Here is an 18,374-nt window from a genome sequence, read left to right as displayed (position 1 = left end):
TAGTTTCATGACATTGTGAGCCCGTGAGTGAGACTGGAGAGATTGATGATTGAGTGAGGCCGGGAACCTATTGTGAGGATATTGATACTTTAGAAAGTGAGTTGTCCGTGCATCATGTGATTTGTATGCACGGATCTAGATATTGATATTATGGCACATGAGTTGTCCGTATGGATTATAGCGCTTGGGCTGAAGGAGCCCTCCGAAGTCTGTACACATCCCAGTGAGCGCGATTGATTTATATTGAGGGATGAATCTTCCCTGGACATAGATCTTGTCCGAAGCATTATATACTTGGAGATAGATCTTCTCCATGAGCTGGATTGGCCCTAATCGGTACTGAGTAACTGATGATCAATTAATGTGTATATTTTGGGATGGATCTTCCGTGGGCCGGATTGGCCATATACAGTACTGAGTGATTGAGCATGATGAGTGGAATGTGTGAGAAAGTGAGATTGAGTACTGTGAGAGTGTGAGTACATGGGTTTATCTCTGAGATACATTGCATTGACATGCACACATGACATACATGCATAGAGATGTGTTTTCCTCATGCTGTACGGTATCACGTCATTCATGATTTCTCACACATATTGGCATATGAGCATGGTGATGCATTTCACACTGGCTATCTTGAAAGAAAATGAAATATCTTATTTATTATTGAAAGAATTTTTGGGAAAAATTATTGTTTTCAAACTTACTCATATTTTGACGATTTCGGTAAAGGAATTGAATTTTTACTGATATACTTGAAAGGCGGAACTATTTTCGTGAATTATGAATAAGCTGAGCATTTTGAATTCCGAGTTACTTCTTTTATTACTTGCTTTACGTTATTATGAACTGTTGTTGGCTATTGGTGTTGGACCCGACCTTTGTTCCAGCTCGTCACTACTTTCAACTTAAGGTTAGGTTTGTTACTTATTGAGTACATGGGGTCGGTTCTACTCATACTACACTTTTGCACCTTGCGTGCAAATGTTGACTGATGATGTTGCTGTGTTCGACTGGAGCTGGACTTGAAGACGTACCTGCGTTCCGGTTGCAGCTGCCTCTTGTTCATGGTAGCCTTAGATTCATAAAGACTGTTTATGTACTTTTCGAGCAGATGATGTATTTATTTCATATCGGCTTTGTAAATTTTATTCTTAGAAGCTCATGATTTGTACTACCAGTCCTCGAAAAATGTATAAGATTCAGATAATTCCTTTTGTTTATTTGTCTTATTAATATTATTGAAATTAGATAGTTATTAGTTGTCTTACCTAGCGGGTTGGGTTAGGTGCCATCACGACTAGTGGATTTTGGGTCGTGACATCAATCTAGAATTGACTATGAGATATTTGGTGATGTCGTGTCTTTTGATACCACACATCAAACAAATAAGTATCGTATGATTTGTGCATCATTTATTGGAATAAATTATCATTGGCAGAATATAATTTTTGGTTGTGCTTTTTTATCTGATGAGTCTGCAAAATCTTTCAAATGGTTATTCTCTACATTTTTAAAGTCAATGGGAGGTATTGCCCCGAAAACTTTTATAACTGATCAAGCTCAAACAATGACAATTGCCATTAGAGAAGTGATGTCTGGCACTAGACATAGATTGTGTCAATGGGTATATCGCAGAATGCCCCATCTCATTTGGACTCACTTAAGAATGATAAAGTTTTTTCTAAACTTTTTAACAAGTATATGTCCGAATGTGATTCTATTACTGAATTTGAAAAAAACGTGGGAGATGATGCTTACAATGCACAGTGTAGAAGAACATAAGTGGTTGAAGAATCTTTATAATATTCGACACGTGTGGTCTACAACTTTTAATAATGATGTGTTTAGTGTTGGATTGAAAGTCACATCTCGAAGTGAATCTACTAATCATGTACTAAATGGGCTTGGAGATTTGAGCACTTATTTGCATATATTTATGACTAATTATGAGAAACATATAGGAAATAAGTGGCGTCTCAGTGAAGAACATGAAGACTTCAAATGTAAACAAGGTAAGCCTACTCCTGCTGTTTAAGGTAGTCCAATTTTAACTCAGATTTCTGCAGTCTACATTCATAAGATTTATAACATGTTTGAGAAAGAGTTTCTCAATAGAGCTGGGGCATGTTTTATTGAGGCACAAGTAAATTGTGATGTCAAGTGTCCAAATATGAAGTAAGAACGTATAATTAAAGTAAGAGTTGGTTTTTTGAGTTGGATCCCCCAACTTTGTATGTGACATGGACTTGCAAGAAGTTTGAATCTATGGGTATTTTATGTACACATTATCTGATGATTTATACGTCAAATAAAGTTTGTGAAATCCCTGAGAAATATATTTGAGAAGATGGACCAAAGATGGGAGGAAAAGAATAAAAAATTTGCCAAGTCAAAGTTGTTCTATGAATAGAAGTTCAGAATCTAAGAATGTTTACACTAATAGTGTGATGCAAACTTGTTATAATCTTACTCATCTTAGCAAATATAGTGTGGAGTGTCGAGAGATTAGTTAGATGATTATCTAGAGAAATTGAACAGTACTGCTGCCCATATTTCCCGCAAAAAATTGTGAGAAAATATAGAAGACAACAAGGTATTAGAGTCTCTTTATATAAAAGGACAAGGTATTCGTAAAAAGCGTATTGTACGACATTGGGAGAAACCCAAAAAAAAACTTCTCAACCCACTAATGGGATAATTAGTAAGTATTATAGTACAAGTCTTTGCTGGTTTTGCTTTTTTTTTTTTTATTACAATCTAATTAGTTGTTTGTTCACAGAGAAATCTCAAAAAGATATTGCACCACCAATAAAAAACTTGTTTGAGGACAACGATTACACTCCCCATCAAGCAATATCTCCTTTACCAGAAGTTAATTTGCAAGTTAGTTTTCTTTCATTCCATTTTACATAAAACTTATGTTAAATTATTGTCATATTATTAACTCATCTTGAATTTTCTTTTTCCTGTAAGGATGTTGATTTTGATTTGGATATGAATGAATCAAATGTCTCACTTTTAGCCTTGTTACAAAGTGTTGAGAACACAACACACGTATTTTAACAATCTGACTTTCTTGTATAGGAAGTGTGGGGAAATACTGCAATTATAGTTAGTGTGTTTAAAGCTTTTTATAATTCTATTTTTATTTTTATTTTTGTAGCAATCATCTACAAGTACGTGAAAATCAGGAGCAAAGTACAATTGAAGTAATATAGTGTGTCTGCCTTTGTTGATACTTGCATTGTTGCATACAATTAGGCTTGTTACTTTTCACCAGCGGTATAAAAATTGAAATTCTTATATTGAATGATTTATATGAAGTAGTACTTTGAGACATTCGAGAAGGAGAAGCTAGTGAACTAGATTTCTTCGATTTTTGGATAGAAGAATTTGCTTACATTTGTGGAGAATCATTGATTGTTTTTGTACACTAATAAATTTTTTATGTTATTGAAACTCATAATTACCCTTGCTTACATTAGCTTTACTTTGCTTCTCCATTGTAGTCTTCTCTAGGTGTTAGTTCAAAATGTTCTTCCAATATCACCTTTCTATTTGTCTTTTCTTGGATTTTTCAAGGAAAATAAATTTAAACTCTTAACTTGATCCTACGTGCATTTACGGGTTTGTTCAAAGGTAGAAGTGCTATTGATGCTGGAAATTCTGCTTTTCTGACTAGGGGGTAGGGAGTAGGGAGTAGGAGGAGGTTTGTAGTCTATTTGGCACTGCAATTGTGGCTTGTAGTCTATTTGGCACTGCAATTGTGGCTTGATCCTCAAAAGAGATGTATTACTTCGGCATAAAATGAGTTTTCAGAGATGGATATGTTGGAAAAGCCAAGAGTCAAGAAAGAAGAGAGATGCAATTCCATCTTCTGCATTTGGTTTATCACTTCTCAGTTCTCAATACTTGCTGTTAAGAGAAGATGGATTTGATGCTAACATGATCATCGCTTGTTTTTTTTTTCCGGCAGCACTGAGAAATCTGAGGGCACTTGAAATTTCCTGGAGTGATGAGCTTAAGTAGCAAGTGTTTATACCTAGAATGTTTCTCCTTTTGTCTGGTTCCTCTTTCTGGTTGGAATGAGGTGACAACTGAGGGTTGCTCAGTTTGGTAAAACAACTCCACCCACGACCGTTTAGGTTTTGCATTCGAGTCATGCTCGAGGGGAAGTATGAAAATATTATAGATCCTCCTAATTTGGGAGAGATTTATAAAAAAAAAAAAAAAGTTGGAAGGAGGTAGTTAAAATGTTCCCATATGGAGTGAAGGCTTTCGAATCTTGTAACTCGTTAAAATAACATTCCAAGAAACCAGTAAACAGAATTATGTTGAACACAGTAGGTTTATGTTCAATTAGTGACGTAAATATTTTTACATACTGGAGGGTTATTTACATCCAATACAACGGTGAATATAAGGATATCTTTTTTTTTGAGAAATTATTAAGGAGCGTGTGCAAAATATATAATGGTTAACTGTAGTTAAGTATTAATAGTTATAATTAAATAAGGTGACATGTGACAATTTTAAATTAGTTGAGTGTAAACACTCGGTGCGGGTAAGTTTTTACCGTTAGACATGCAACATGTTTCAATTAAATGCTCAATAATTCAGATTTTTTAACACAAGAATTTAGTTACATTTTCTACTAATATTGAGATCTCTTAATAGACTCATAGGGAATATTGAACCTAAAGCAAGTGTACCAACATGACTAAATTTAATTTTAACATGACTAAGAATTGATATCCGCGTAAATGAATCGTTTTCTTATATTATTATGCCTTATTATTCAAAGATGCTTCACAATCTGTTATCATTCCTCTTTGTATCTGATTTCTATTTTAAAAAATAAAGTTTCTAAACGTAAGACATTTTGCAGCCAATGACCAATGTATCTTTTTTGACTGGCTGAAATTGACCAAAGATTTTTCCTCTTCAAGCAGCCAGTTGTTGCTTAGGCTTGTTTTTCTGGTCATTTCCATCTATTTAAGTTCCTTTAATTAGCGAAATAAATTAACAATATGATTTAGCACAACTGTCTCTGAACATGATGTTCAAAACTGGATTAACTGGGGGGAAAATATCCGTACAAGAGCTATTCACACTAATCTTCTAACTAACTCACTAATCTGTAACTAACACACCAAGTCATTTTCTTCAAATAAAAACTTGAACGAGAAAATGAAATATTCCCGGCAAAACTGAAGTAACATTTTGAGTGAGAAATGTTTAACCTAAATGGTAGCGGAAGAACTTGACAAAGTTGAATGGGAGGACTCTGTATTTACTTTAATTACCAGTTTACCCCGCGAAGCCGGCGAAGGGGGAGTTAGTTCAAACGTTGGTTAACTCCGTTCCCCAAATCAGTTAGTTTTGGTTAGGGATTTGATTTGCTTTTAAATCGCAATTCAATATTCAGCGCTAGAATTGATCAGAATGAAAAGCGGAATTACAAAATGTACTCTTTCCGAACAAAACCAAATCTCTGGCTACCGTACATAGTGGACTTAACATACCGCCCAAATTATATACTCCATCTTTTACCCCGGCGGCCGGACGGCGGTACTGGGTGGTCGGCTCCGAGTTCAACAGGTAATTCATGACCCGTTGCTCTTCTCCTTCTCTAAACAAGTATTTTCCTCTTTGGCTGTGTATCAAAAACCAGTATGTGCTCAATGCTTATTTCTCCAAAGAACCAAAATAGTCTAGTATCTTTTGGCTTTAATTCAAACTAGTTCTATTTCTTTCACATGAATGGAGCACTAATAATCCACATCTTTAATAAAGTGGTACACTTTTAATCTTCATGTTTGATATGAAAATAAATATTTTTCGAAAAATATTTTTTAATTTTCTTATATTTGGTTGACTTATATGTTTTGTAAAATATTTTGTAAAATATTTTCCTTATGAACTCATAAAAATATTTTTCCTATCAAAAGGAGGAAAGAAAAATATTTTTCAAAACTCTTTCCTTATCCTTTTCTTCAAACTTTTCTTCACCGTTTACATTTCTCTATATACAAGATTATACATTTATTATTTAAAAACTATACACATAGAATACATAAATTATATATATATTATACCTCCGCCAACTATTTTTAGTTTAAGTAGTTAGGTAGGTGGCTATTTGGGTTAATTCTTTTCTTTTTATGATGTAGAAAAAATATTTTCTTTCATTTCAACAAAATAATGTAGTAAAAAGTATTTTCTTTCATTTTAATAAAATGATTACTTTTTCGTGTTGTAGAAAGAGTACTTTCTTTTTCAACAAAAAAAAGTATTTTCTTTTTAGTTGTGTAACACAAATTTCAACGTTGTTTTTGTGAGAAAAGGTAAAGTAACACATTAGTCTCTTTGGGTTTGTGTAAATTTTTAAAAGAATAATTAAATTCTTGAAAAAAATAGAGTCTTGAATACGTTGGGTAATTGGGGTTGGGAGGAAGGGAGGGGAGGGGAGGGGAAGGGGAAGGGGAGCACGGGGAACATGAGAATTTGGAAAAAGGGGGAGGGGTAAGAAAAGTAGCATAAAAAATTTCTAAAAAATATTTTTCTCTCTAAACAAACACTACGAAAAGATTTTTCGAATTTTTTTTTTCACTCACCAACCAAACAAGGAAAAATAAATGATAACCACTCATTTTATAGGAAAATATTTTCCTATGAAAAATATTTTTTTTCATATCAAACATGAAAACTAAAAGTGTACCACTTTATTAAAGAATGTGGACTATTAGTGCTCCATGTGAAAGAAATATGACGAGTTTGAGTTAAAGTCCAAAGATGCTGGACTATTTTGGGCCATTTCTCTTTCTCCAACTATTTAAATGCTGTAGTATTTTCAATTTTGTTATCTTTCTTCATTTCTGCTTTATTTTGCATATAGCATAACAATTGGCCATAAGAAGGAACCACTCTGTAATCAAACAGTAATAGTGTATTGTTGTTGCTCATTTTCTCTTTCTGTTGATAGGAAGCCAAAGAAATGTGAAAATGGCGTAGACTTCCAGATTTCATCATACTCATAAGTGATAAGAAATTCCTTTTTTCAGAAAGCTAACTATTTGATCTAATGTTGCTCATAGTTTTCAAGTGTAATATATGAAATAGAATTTTTACTAGGATTCTTGATAATAAATTCAGAGTACTCAAAAGTGAAAAGCACAAAAATACACCAAAATTTTAAGTGAGGCGAAGCGCACATTACAACTTGGGCTTCACTAATTTAGGGCTTAGGCGCACTTTAGACTAACCTTTAACAACACTAGATAAATTTAGTGTAAGCATCAGAACAACAAATAGGTACGAGAACAATTTTAAGGAAAGGAATAATCCTGAACTTCATTGAGAGAATTTCACCACTGTTAGTAATTTCACCACTGAGCATTGAGAGAATTGCTGAGACATTTGGCCTATCTGCTGCATATTCTTGAACACTTAATAATCCAACATTTACACATCTCACAACCTCCTTTTCAAAGAAAGGATCCAATATTTTGGGGTCTATCAATTTTACAATGTTGTTTTCGTTCCAGAACATCCATGCCTGCAGAGCAAGGCTATGTATAGAGAAGAGCACAACATTTACTATTTGAAGTATTCGTGCATAAGACAATTGCTTAGAGTAGGTAATATTGATTCTGTGAGTGATCTTCCCGATCAACATTTGACAATCCATCTTATTACATTTCTTTGGAGATAAAGGCCGTCCTAAGTATCTTATAGGAAAAGTTCCAAAAGTAAATCTTGTTCTTTCCAGCAATTGGTCCTTGATATATACCTTCTTCAACCCCAGCTATAAAGATGCTAGATTTCTCCATATTGGCAATCAAACCAGATACTTTACTGAAGTAATCAAGGGCTTTCATTACTCTATTAACTGAGCTAACATTACCTTTGCAGAATATCATCAAATCATCTGCAAATATGAGGTGTGTCATCTTAATCACTTTGCACATTGGATGGAACCTGAAGTCAGGTAATCTACTGATTGTCTTTAAGGTTCTAGAAAGATATTCCATTACTAGAACAAATAGTAGTGGAGAAATGGGATCTCTCTGCCTCAATCCTCTCTTTCCGGCAAAGTAACCATCGCCTTCACTATTAACTTTGACTGTGAACATAGTAGTAGACACACATACCATGACCCAATGGATGAATTTCTCAGAAAATTCATATCCTCTTAAAACTTCCTCCAAAAACTCCCAACTTATTATGTCGTATGCCTTTTTGAAGTCTATTTTCATTAAGCATCTAGGAGTTGTTTTCCTATTGTAGTGTAAGTCATGGCTATTTATCCCAGCTTCCTATCTGAATGTTTATCCCGTATTGGCTATTTATTACTTTAAATTAAAAAAAGGGTTTCCAAACAAGAAAAAAAGGATTTTAGCAAAGAATAGCCTATGTAATTCCCATCTTCACTTGATCAATAGAAAATTATGCATTTTCTACCTAAATAGACACACACGAGTATGTATTTATGCAGCAACTCCAGTAAAAACGACATTTATTTATTGAAAAATAAATATCAAAATGAAGTTTCAAATTATTTTAATTTATTATCTGAGTATAAGGTTTTGTACACCTGAATTTGGTGCGCAGGCATTAATTGATTTGGTATGTGTACTATGATCATGTAAGTATTTTTCCAATCTTATCTCTCTCCTCAACTGTCAGTGATTAACGTGTTTTTTTAAATTGCATATGAGGTTTACTACTGTCTACCCAAATCTTATTCATTTTAAATTTATTAATCACAATTGAATATGTTTACCCGAAAAATGAATAACAATTAAATTTATACGTGGTTTTAAGGATACGTGATATAACTTGGCACAAATTGAGAAAACATATATATATATATATATATATATATATTAGTATTGAAATTAACTGTAAAAGAAATAAATGCAAACCAAATGAATCAATTAGCCTATACCCTCAAGTTCGATCACCCTCAAACCAAGTGGAGAATAAACTGGTACAAGAACAAAATAACTAGGTATTGAAAACCAGAAGAAAGACATTATATTGCTTTTTGTTGCATAAAGAAATCTATCAGACTCCCTTTGTATAGTAGAGAATTCCTACTCTTGATATAGTTCTAAATACAATACGGAATCTCATGATAGGTTAATTAATTGGCCTTTCCTCGATATGCGCCGGGATTTTCTCCGTAATTCTCATCCAATTACGGATATTCCGGCTTTCTGTTTTTTGGCTCGATAAACTTCCCTCGGTCTCGCTCGATTTCTATCTTGTTCGGTCTCGATCTTGGACGGTCCTGATCTCGATTGGTCTCTAGGTTACGAGCTCGGCACTCAAATCTCGCATCACAGTTCGATATTACACGAGTTCGAACCTTGTCCTATTATGTTCCAATCTCAATTAGTTATACGAAGGACAAGCTCGATTTTGACCGTATACCAAATATAAGAGTGGCAGTAAATTATAGTAAGCTATCAAAAAACCTGCTCCTATTATTTTTGTTTTCTAATGCAAGTAATGAAGTAGAAGAGATATGAAAGGTAAAATAATTGAACTTTTTCCTAATAAACAAGTGTAGCTAGATATCACCGAACAAAAAGTCATATTCTTAGATCACAATGAATCGGAAGTCAGAGTACATCCTTTTATTATGTAAGCAGATAGTGTAAACTGTAAAGTTACACAGTATAGCAGGAAAATTAAGTTTTCTCTTAAGATGCAATGAAATAATATGGAAGTTAGTGTAATTTTGGATGGAGGGTAAATAGTTTCAATGTACATGAAATAGGAAAATATTTATTACAATCACATAATAGTTCCTTTATTAGTAGAATATATAATTAGTTTCAGTTAATATATACTATTATTAAAAAAATTCCTTTTTTTAACATTTACAAACATAGTCATCTTATGAATATTATGCACAAATTGCTTAATTACAACACCAACATACTAACCTTGTTCCTATCTAGTTTCACCTCGCCAAACTAATTTTACACTACCTTCTCCTATAAATAAGACTTGCAACACTTAGTGTTAATCACTCATCTGACAGTTTTTAGTTTAAAAAAATGGCCATACAATTCAACTTTCTCCTCCTCTCAAGTCTCTCAGTCCTAATTATTGCTTCTACTTTCTTTCATGTTTCCTCCGCAAAGAATGGCCTGAAACATAATTTCCTTAATGGTGAGCAACCTATAAACCCAAATGACCCTAAAGTTGTGGGAATCGCAACATTTGCTGTGAATGAGCACAACAAGGATTGTAAGAGTGATGGCAGGAGGAACTGATGTAACTCCTGACGGTACTGTTTATCAACTGCAAATCAGTGCCAATGAATCAAATGTTATCACAACCCGTCTCGTGGCTGTTTTAGTGCATTCAAACAATGTTAAAGACCTTCTTTCCTTTGAATGATTATCCTTTATTATAATTTTAGTGTACGTTCATCAAGAAATGATTATATTAGAAGCATTTATATTAAATAAACTATTTGAATTAGACTGTTTATCTTGTTCTATTGATTCGTTTGACCATATTAAAGATGGATGATAAATTTTCATTTTGGATAAATCGAATAAATTCTATTGATATTACACAAAATAAAACTCCAAATGTCCCAATTGTCTATTTTGAGAGTTTCAAAATATATATCACATGGTATTTTTCTATTTGCTAATCCATCCTGTATCTTGGGGAAATTGCGCAGAACTCATTCTTCCATAAATCTAGAATTAAGGGTTGTGTGACAAAAAAAAATGACAATGCTGTAAGCCTATAACGGAAAATCCCATCTACAAAATTATCACTTTTCTTGTTAGTGATATAGTCTAAAACACTGCAGATACAGCCTTTTCTCTTCCTAATTTCTCATAATAGTTTTTTCCCAATGTTGATTAATCCACCAATTCACTTAGCTTCTATGATTACTAAGATTTTCCAAATTTATTAAGAATAACACCACATGATCTCTGCAATTTTCTATAAATTAGATGAGAAAAACAGAGGTAAAAGGATTGGTCATTTATCACCGTTCCGTGCATCAGTACGTGAAAATTTTGAAGTATTTGACTGCCATTATTAGAAGTTGTTAATTGCTACATGTAGATCAAGTAATTAATGGGATTTCATCAGATCTGTGATTTTAGTCTAGTTTCTTTCCAAGGAGTTTCATAATGCAAGGCTAAAGATTCAATATAAGAATCTTGTATAAAAATTTATAGTAAATCAAGTTTTTTTAAAATACTTTTTTGGATAATTTGAGAATTTGTTGAAAGTGATTCCTGTTCCTGTTTTTAGTTCATTACATGCATAAGTGTAGTATTTTCGTTTTTGTTGTCTTCTTGATTTCTTCTTTATCTTGTAGTGTATAGTACAGTATAACATTTGGCTATAGGAAGGAACCATTCTGCAATTAAACAGTAATAATGTTGCTGCTCATCCCCTTTTTTGTTGCTAGGAATTGGATGGAAACCAAAGAACTTTGGGCCTTAGACTTCAAGATTTGATCGTACTCATAAGAAATACCTTTTGTCAGAAAGATAATTCCTTGACATAATGTTGATCATAGTTGTAAAATTAGATTTTTTACGCGATCAGAACGATTAAATATTACTCCTCAGTTTTTGGGAAAGCATCAGAAAAAGAAATAGCTACAGTTACATACAATTTTAAGGAAAGAAATGATCTTTGCCTGCCTGTTGAAAACTTTACAGCCTATCGTGGTTCCACTACAGTTATGGAATCAGTATTCACAGAACCTTGGCTATTAGAAGATCCTTGCTCTGAAGAACCATGTCCTCCGCCTCCGGTAAATGCAGGTTGCTTAGGAGTAGGTAGTTCAGCAATGTCACTAGTGAGCATTGATAGAACCGTGGAGATATTTGGCCTATCTTCTGCATATTCTTGCACACATAATAATCCAATATGTACACATCTCACAACCTCTTTCTTAAATCTTGGATCAAATACTTTGGAGTCTACCAATTTTACAATATTGTTTTCATTCCACAACTTCCATGCCTGAAGAGCAAAGACATTGACAAACAGTGAAAAGATTGTGTTCAGAAGTTTCGTGTTTTTTCTCTTTCTTTCTTTTTTCTTTATCATTTTTTTATAACTAATCAAAGTACTGAACTTACATATGCAAATAGAGTCAGTTCATCTTCATCGTCGTAAAAACTGGAATTCTTCCTTCCACTGACAATTTCCACTATCAACACTCCAAAGCTATAGACATCTGATTTTTCTGAGAATCTTCCATGCATTGCATATTCAGGGGACATGTAACCACTGCATAACATATAAAAAAGGAGACCCAATAACTAATCATGTCATTTCATCCAGACAAAATTAAGGAAGCAATCCAAACTTACTATGTGCCAACAACTCTTATAGTGTTGGCCTGATCTTGATTTCCTCCAAATATCCTCGCCATGCCAAAATCTGAAATTTTTGGGTATAGTTGTTCATCCAACAGGATGTTGCTTGCTTTCAGATCTCTATGAATAATTCGTAGTCTCGAGTCTCTGTGAAGGTAAAGGAGGCCTCGACCAGTTCCTTCAATAATGATGGCTCTCTTACTCCAATCAAGGAACTTTTCCTGGTGTGAACCTAAAAAGGAAGAAATGTTTGATGGATTTTGCTTCCTTAAGACAGTACAGATTTTGTTTGATTTTGGATGTCCTTAAGTAACAATAACACGCAAAAACAATGAAAGAAAGTTAAGCACTAACCAAAGATATATGCATCTAAGCTTCTATTCGGCACGAAATCATAAACCAGCATCTTTTCCCCTCTCTCTATGCAGCAGCCGAGAAGTCTAACAAGATTACGATGTTGTAGTCCAGAGATCACGACGACTTCATTCATAAACTCCTCTAGCCCCTGACTAGAAGACTGTGAAAGCCTTTTTACTGCAATTTCTTGTCCATCTTGAAATTTTCCCTGCAGACAATTGATCTAATTTATTTCATACTTTGCTCATTCGTCAAAACACTGCAGAGCTGCATCGAGAGACATTACTTTGTAGACTGGACCAAAGCCTCCTTGCCCCAGCTTGCTAGCCGAGTGAAATTTGTCAGTTGCATTTGCTAACATGTCAAAGCTGTACAAGGTCATGTCTTCAATTTTGACTTTGTTGATGTCATCTTTAATCATGCTTTCCTTGTAATAGTCTGGAGATGCTTCTCTTAAGAATGCTTCATTTTTTCTCTTCCTTCCTGGTTCAGAATGGATATTCAGAAATTAAATGATCTACAAAGTAAAAGCTCTAGTATGTGTTATCAGATATCTTATTTGATTAATTACCTCTGTGCTTAGTAAACAATTTCCAGAAAAGATATCCACATAAGGTAACTGTTACTGAGACCGTCGAGACAGTGATTGCTACTACAGGGATACGTTTCTTGTGAGTTGCAGCTGCAAAACTTGTACGAGTTATAGACAGTTCTTGAGCATACCTTTTGTCCATGGAAGTTAAAGCACTCATTGAGAATTGGAGAATATTTTTATGGGAGTTTAGAAAGTATCAGGAGTTTCTTGATTATATGTATCAAAGACTAGAAGACATTAAATTTAACTCACCTTGTTGTTCCAATAACATAAGCTAAACAACCGAAAGCTTAAGGTTGAAAAGAAGTATATTACCAAGTTCAGAGTAGGCAAGGCGAATGAACAAATCAGCCGCCCCATCCGTGGAGAATTCTTGAATACCAATTAAGCTTCTATTCCAATGCATACAACCTATGCCTGTGTAGTATGAATATGCCAAGCAGGAACAATTTTTCAAACAATCACTCTCACAGTTTTCTTTTGTAGATGATACCCAAATTGCAAAATCTGGCACTCCCATTGTCTGCAGCTTCAAAAACCCATCCTGCTTGCCCTTGTCAATATCAGTTTTGTTTCTTTCACAGTCAAGTGCAGTATTTCTGACGCAACCACCATTCCAATCTCCCTTCTCCCATTCTCCTTCATTTTTCGGCTTAAACCCTTGTATGCAACTGCACATTGGAGAACTCTTTGGGTTACACCTTCCAAATGGCCCGCACTTGGCATAAAAATCACACTCACTTCGGGGATTTGCCCATGTTACCATCCAATTCTTCTTATTTGGATCCCAAACCTTCTCCTGATAAGACCCTGTGGAATTCAAGGAATAATAGAGTATACAAGACTGATTTTGGTAGGTATAAGTTTGGTATGCGGTGCCTGCATTATCAGCTACAAGGTCAACACCAGAGTTATAAAAAGATTTCATTTCTGGTAATCCGATGTAGATCTGTTTGTTCCACGGACCACTACGCCAGTAAGGAGAGCTGTTGTTCCAAATAAAAGACTGGGGAATGTATTGAGGTTGAATGCCAGCTGAGAAACTTCCGATGGATGGATCATCAGGACTTCTCCATGATTTCAGGAAAGTCGTCGTGTTAGTAAACTTATTAATGCCCATTTTCATCAACGGTAAGAGAGAATCTGTAGGATGCTGAAAACTTTCCCATATAACTCTCCCATTTGAGCTGTCTTTCAGGACTAAGTTGCCAGTGTCCAAGAGCCCGGCAGTTGAATTCCATATAGAGCTTGAAACACTGGACGACCAAACAATCTGCTTCTGTCCATTCAAGATTACAAGATTCCCATCTTCTGATATTGTGAGTATTCCATTAGAATCACGTAAAGGCTTGTCTCTGTTAGCTACCCATACTACAGTTGGTGTTGTTGATGGTAGGTTGAACATAATACCTACATAACGATTTGCAGAATTCCCAGGGCTGAAAAATCCCAGTTTAAATCTTCTGCCGCTGGAAAATACAGTTTCCGAGTCTCTCACGGGAGCACTACTGCTAATGGTATCTGATACATTGGCGCCGGAGAAAACTACATAAAAACAATAAAGTAAAAGATGAAAAAACAGAGGTAAGCTCATCCTAAGTTCTTTTCTGCCAACAGGTTCAGTCTATCATTTGAAATGTAAGAGCTGTGAACTTCACGGATAACACTTTTTTTTCTTTCTTTTTAGCCACGAAATTTCTCTTCCGTTTACTTTTCAATCAGTTGTCAATTAATTGTTGGGCCTGTGTCTTAAATGATTTCTTAAGTGGACATTTTGTCTTCTAACTCTACGCGTACTGTATTTCTGAGTATTTCTTGTGCATTTGATACCTGTGATTCTGTAAACAAATTTTGGGAAGGAAGGGTGTCTGCATCCATGTACAAGCTATATACTCTATAAGATAGTGATATCAGATTTTTATTTTTCCTTCCTTTTTATTTCTCCAAAAGTCCGAAATTTTTATTTTTCTCATCTCCTGTCAAATGATGAGTGATGACATCTATATTTAGAATTGGTATTCTATACTATAACATTTCGTTACCTTGAATGGTTGAAAATATATTTCTCCAAATGAGTGATTATGACTTGCCTCATTTATATGATCTTGTTGTAAATATTGTTCAGAATTTTTGTAGATCAGAAATTTCGGTAGTGAGCATAGACAAAACCATGGATACAATTATATCTATCTTCTGCATATTCTTGAACACATAATAGTCCAACACGTGCACATCGCAAAAGTTCTCTTTCAAACTGCTTATCTATTATCTTGGGGTCTACCAATTTGACAAACCATGTTTTCATTCAACTAACACGCCTGAAGAGCAAAGGCATTGACAAAACAATAGCAAATTGAGCAACGGAAAGATGACTTTTATTCTCTGAAATGTTAAACATCTTATTTTTCTGAGAATCTTCCTTCCAATAAAAAAAACACCTTGGACCTAATTCGACCCCAAAAACGATCGACCATATAAGGAGATCAAGAAACTCAATCCCACTCAATGTGGGACATTCAACAAATCCTTCTTGTTGTCTTCTTTTAATCCATCAAATTTAGTACATCTGTTCTTAGTCGTCAGCAAAATCCTTGCCATGCCAAAATCTTAAATTTTCAGGTTTAGTAGTTCATCCAATAAAGTGCTGCTTGCATTCAAATCACTATAAGAATTCCTCACCAATTCCCTCAATGATGATCTCACGTTGACTCCAATAATGGGGCTTGAATGTACATTAAAAAATAGAAAGTCTGAAGTTAATATTTCAGATTAATTTTCCATAGCAGATACAATCAATTAAAGAGAGAGGTAGGCATCCAAGCTTCTTTTGGCATGTATTCATAAACCTGCATTTTCTCCCTTCTCCCTATGAATCAGCCAAGGAGCCTAAAAAGGTTACAATGTTGAAGTTTGAACAGAAGACTACCGTGAAAGCCTTTTCACAGCAATTTCTTTTCCATCTGGCAATTTCCCATTCCCTTGGAAACCATATCACACCAAGAATTATGCTACTTATTAACAAATTTGAGTATGAACTCTTCCCTTCTTCTTGCTTAGATACGGATTTTGTAATCAAATGATGAAACGTATTTATTTATTTATTTTCCTTTTTTGGAGTCCTTTTTTTCGTTGGGCACTCAGCATGAAAGCAATTTGTATTTTGAACTCCATATCTGTATTAATGAAAAAAATGCATGACACGTGGACTATTATCAGGGTGACAGGGCGTGGTACGTGGACCGTCAATATAACGACAAGTGGCATCTTAATTAAACAAGGTAAAGAATGCGAAAAAGGCACGGGAAGAACACCCTCGGGGTTATACTGAGAAAAGAGCCGGACCTGACTGCTGTAGAAGAAGAAACATAAGCGAAATGAATAAAGTCTGTTAAGAAGGGAAGATGCACGAACCTGTCATAAATAAGGAAAGGAAATCGATACGGTTACAAGAAATCTTTAGCCATCATCAACGAGAGAAGAAGGATTGACTTGAGGAGAAAAGGGTTGAACATCGACTTCACTAGGAGCAAGTCCATCTCCATCACCCTTAGAACCTTCGTCTTCAGGTATGGAAAAAATTTGACACTGCTGAGTCTGTTCAATTGTTTCTTTGGATTTAGAAATTTCAGCATTAAGGTCAAAACCTTCTTGGTTGGATTCAGTTAAAGTGTCGAGGCGAGTGTTCAAGAAAGCCCAGCTAACATCCAGTGATGACTTATCTCCAAGGGCTTCATAATCATTCTTCCACTGCTCGACCTCAGCTTTCAATTCTTCTTTTTTTGCCTCTGAGGCTTCATAAGTTGTCTTCAAAGGAGCGAGAGAGATTTTAAGGAACTGAACTTTATTTGTAGAGGCACGTAAGTATTCTTGAGCTTGGGTAAGCATCTGAACCAGTTCACCCGCGTAAATTTCTTTTTCATTAAGGAGCTCTTTCAAACTCCTTATCTCTTCAGTAGCCTTGGAATGTTGTTCAGCAAAGGAGAATTTCAATCTATCCTTATCTTTCTCAACTTGACTGGAAGAAGCTTTTAAAACCACTAACTCAGCGGAGACGATCCTCAGTTGTTGTTTCAAAGCTCCTTTTTTCTCTGTAAGAACGTCATTTTCCAACTGAAGACCTTCAAATTGTTCTCTACAACTATCAGACTCGGTGTGCAACTCAATTAATTGATGGTCAATCCAAGAGATCCTTTCATAATATCAGTGCCTATCAAATTAATCTACAAAAAGGCAAAAGTAAAGGAGTTACAGATGAGGAAAAAGAAAGAAATATAAGTAAAGTTATACCTTGAGAGAAGAATAAACGATGTCATTCATTAAGGTCAAAGAACCATGACCCTCCAACTTCTTCTTTTCTACTAGTCCTAACAACGTCTTCAACCACACATCAGCTTGGCCAGATTTTATCAACAAATTACCACCCTCGGGGACTTCAATTACAACTTTTTTCATGTTCCGCCTGCTGCTAGAAGGCTCAGCTTCTACATGAGGAGCAGCAGGGAGAGCAACCATTGGGACAACGCTAGGTAAAGACATATGGGGCTAATAGTGGATAAAACTAGAAGGGAAGCAAGTGGCGGTTCTTTAGAAGCATGCCCGAAGCCTTCCTCACCGAGGAAGCCTTGGGCGAATAACCTTTTAATAGGACTAGAGGGGGATTGACTAAATTACCAACATCTTCATCAGAAATTTCTAAAGGAACACTCTCTAGTTCATCAATGAGTCTGAAGGGAATTGAACCTGATGGGAGATCTTGGGAGACAAGGGTTATATAATCTAAAACCACGCGTCTTCTGACACGTGGTTTTCTCACGAAGGAACCTTCCTCAGTATCCTCATCATCATCAGACCCACGGGCTTCGGTAGTTTTTCTTTTGGAAGAAGAAGCACTTAAAATCCGTTCTTGAGCAGAGCTTACAAAAAGCCTGGTTGTGGGAACCGATGCAGGGCTAATGTCGCGAATGTCAAACCCTAATAAAAAGGGGGGGAAATAAGTTATATATGAACAATTAAAGAGGAAAGGAAATCACGAGAATAAA

At 35.0% G+C, this 18,374-nt stretch overlaps 1 protein-coding gene and 2 long non-coding RNA genes across 3 annotated transcripts; 2 read left to right on the top strand and 1 right to left on the bottom strand.

The window, feature by feature from the left end:
- Positions 1-3,543: 3,543 nt before the first annotated feature.
- On the top strand, positions 3,544-4,362 carry LOC117274250 (uncharacterized). Its single transcript, XR_004504350.2, has 2 exons — positions 3,544-4,093; positions 4,248-4,362. It is a non-coding gene; the product is annotated as an uncharacterized lncRNA (long non-coding RNA).
- An 814-nt stretch (positions 4,363-5,176) lies between these two features.
- On the top strand, positions 5,177-13,111 carry LOC138906564 (uncharacterized). Its single transcript, XR_011414018.1, has 3 exons — positions 5,177-5,604; positions 7,918-7,993; positions 13,006-13,111. It is a non-coding gene; the product is annotated as an uncharacterized lncRNA (long non-coding RNA).
- LOC104086514 (G-type lectin S-receptor-like serine/threonine-protein kinase At1g11300) lies at positions 11,560-14,980 on the bottom strand. The gene is made up of 7 exons (XM_018767460.3): positions 13,651-14,980; positions 13,312-13,422; positions 13,027-13,223; positions 12,738-12,948; positions 12,378-12,615; positions 12,144-12,294; positions 11,560-12,024 (listed from the first exon to the last, which is right to left on the bottom strand). Exons 1-7 carry the CDS (start codon positions 14,927-14,929, stop codon positions 11,719-11,721), a joined length of 2,493 nt encoding a protein of 830 aa, XP_018622976.1. The 5' UTR covers positions 14,930-14,980; the 3' UTR covers positions 11,560-11,718.
- Positions 14,981-18,374: the final 3,394 nt, after the last annotated feature.

This window comes from Nicotiana tomentosiformis, chromosome 2 (genome assembly GCF_000390325.3).
Source record: "Nicotiana tomentosiformis chromosome 2, ASM39032v3, whole genome shotgun sequence".
In the NCBI taxonomy this organism is placed as follows: domain Eukaryota; kingdom Viridiplantae; phylum Streptophyta; class Magnoliopsida; order Solanales; family Solanaceae; genus Nicotiana; species Nicotiana tomentosiformis.
Note: the sequence above shows the minus strand (reverse complement) of the source record. Positions and strands in the feature narration are given on the sequence as shown.

Coding starts and splice junctions, on each gene's coding strand:
- LOC104086514 (XM_018767460.3), bottom strand. CDS start 14,929: ATGAGCTTACCTCTGTTTTTTCATCTTTTACTTTATTGTTTTTATGTA. Junction 12,949..13,026: donor GCTTTGGTCCAGTCTACAAA/GTAATGTCTCTC, acceptor AATTGTCTGCAG/GGAAAATTTCAAGATGGACA. Junction 12,295..12,377: donor ATAAGAGTTGTTGGCACATA/GTAAGTTTGGAT, acceptor TATGTTATGCAG/TGGTTACATGTCCCCTGAAT.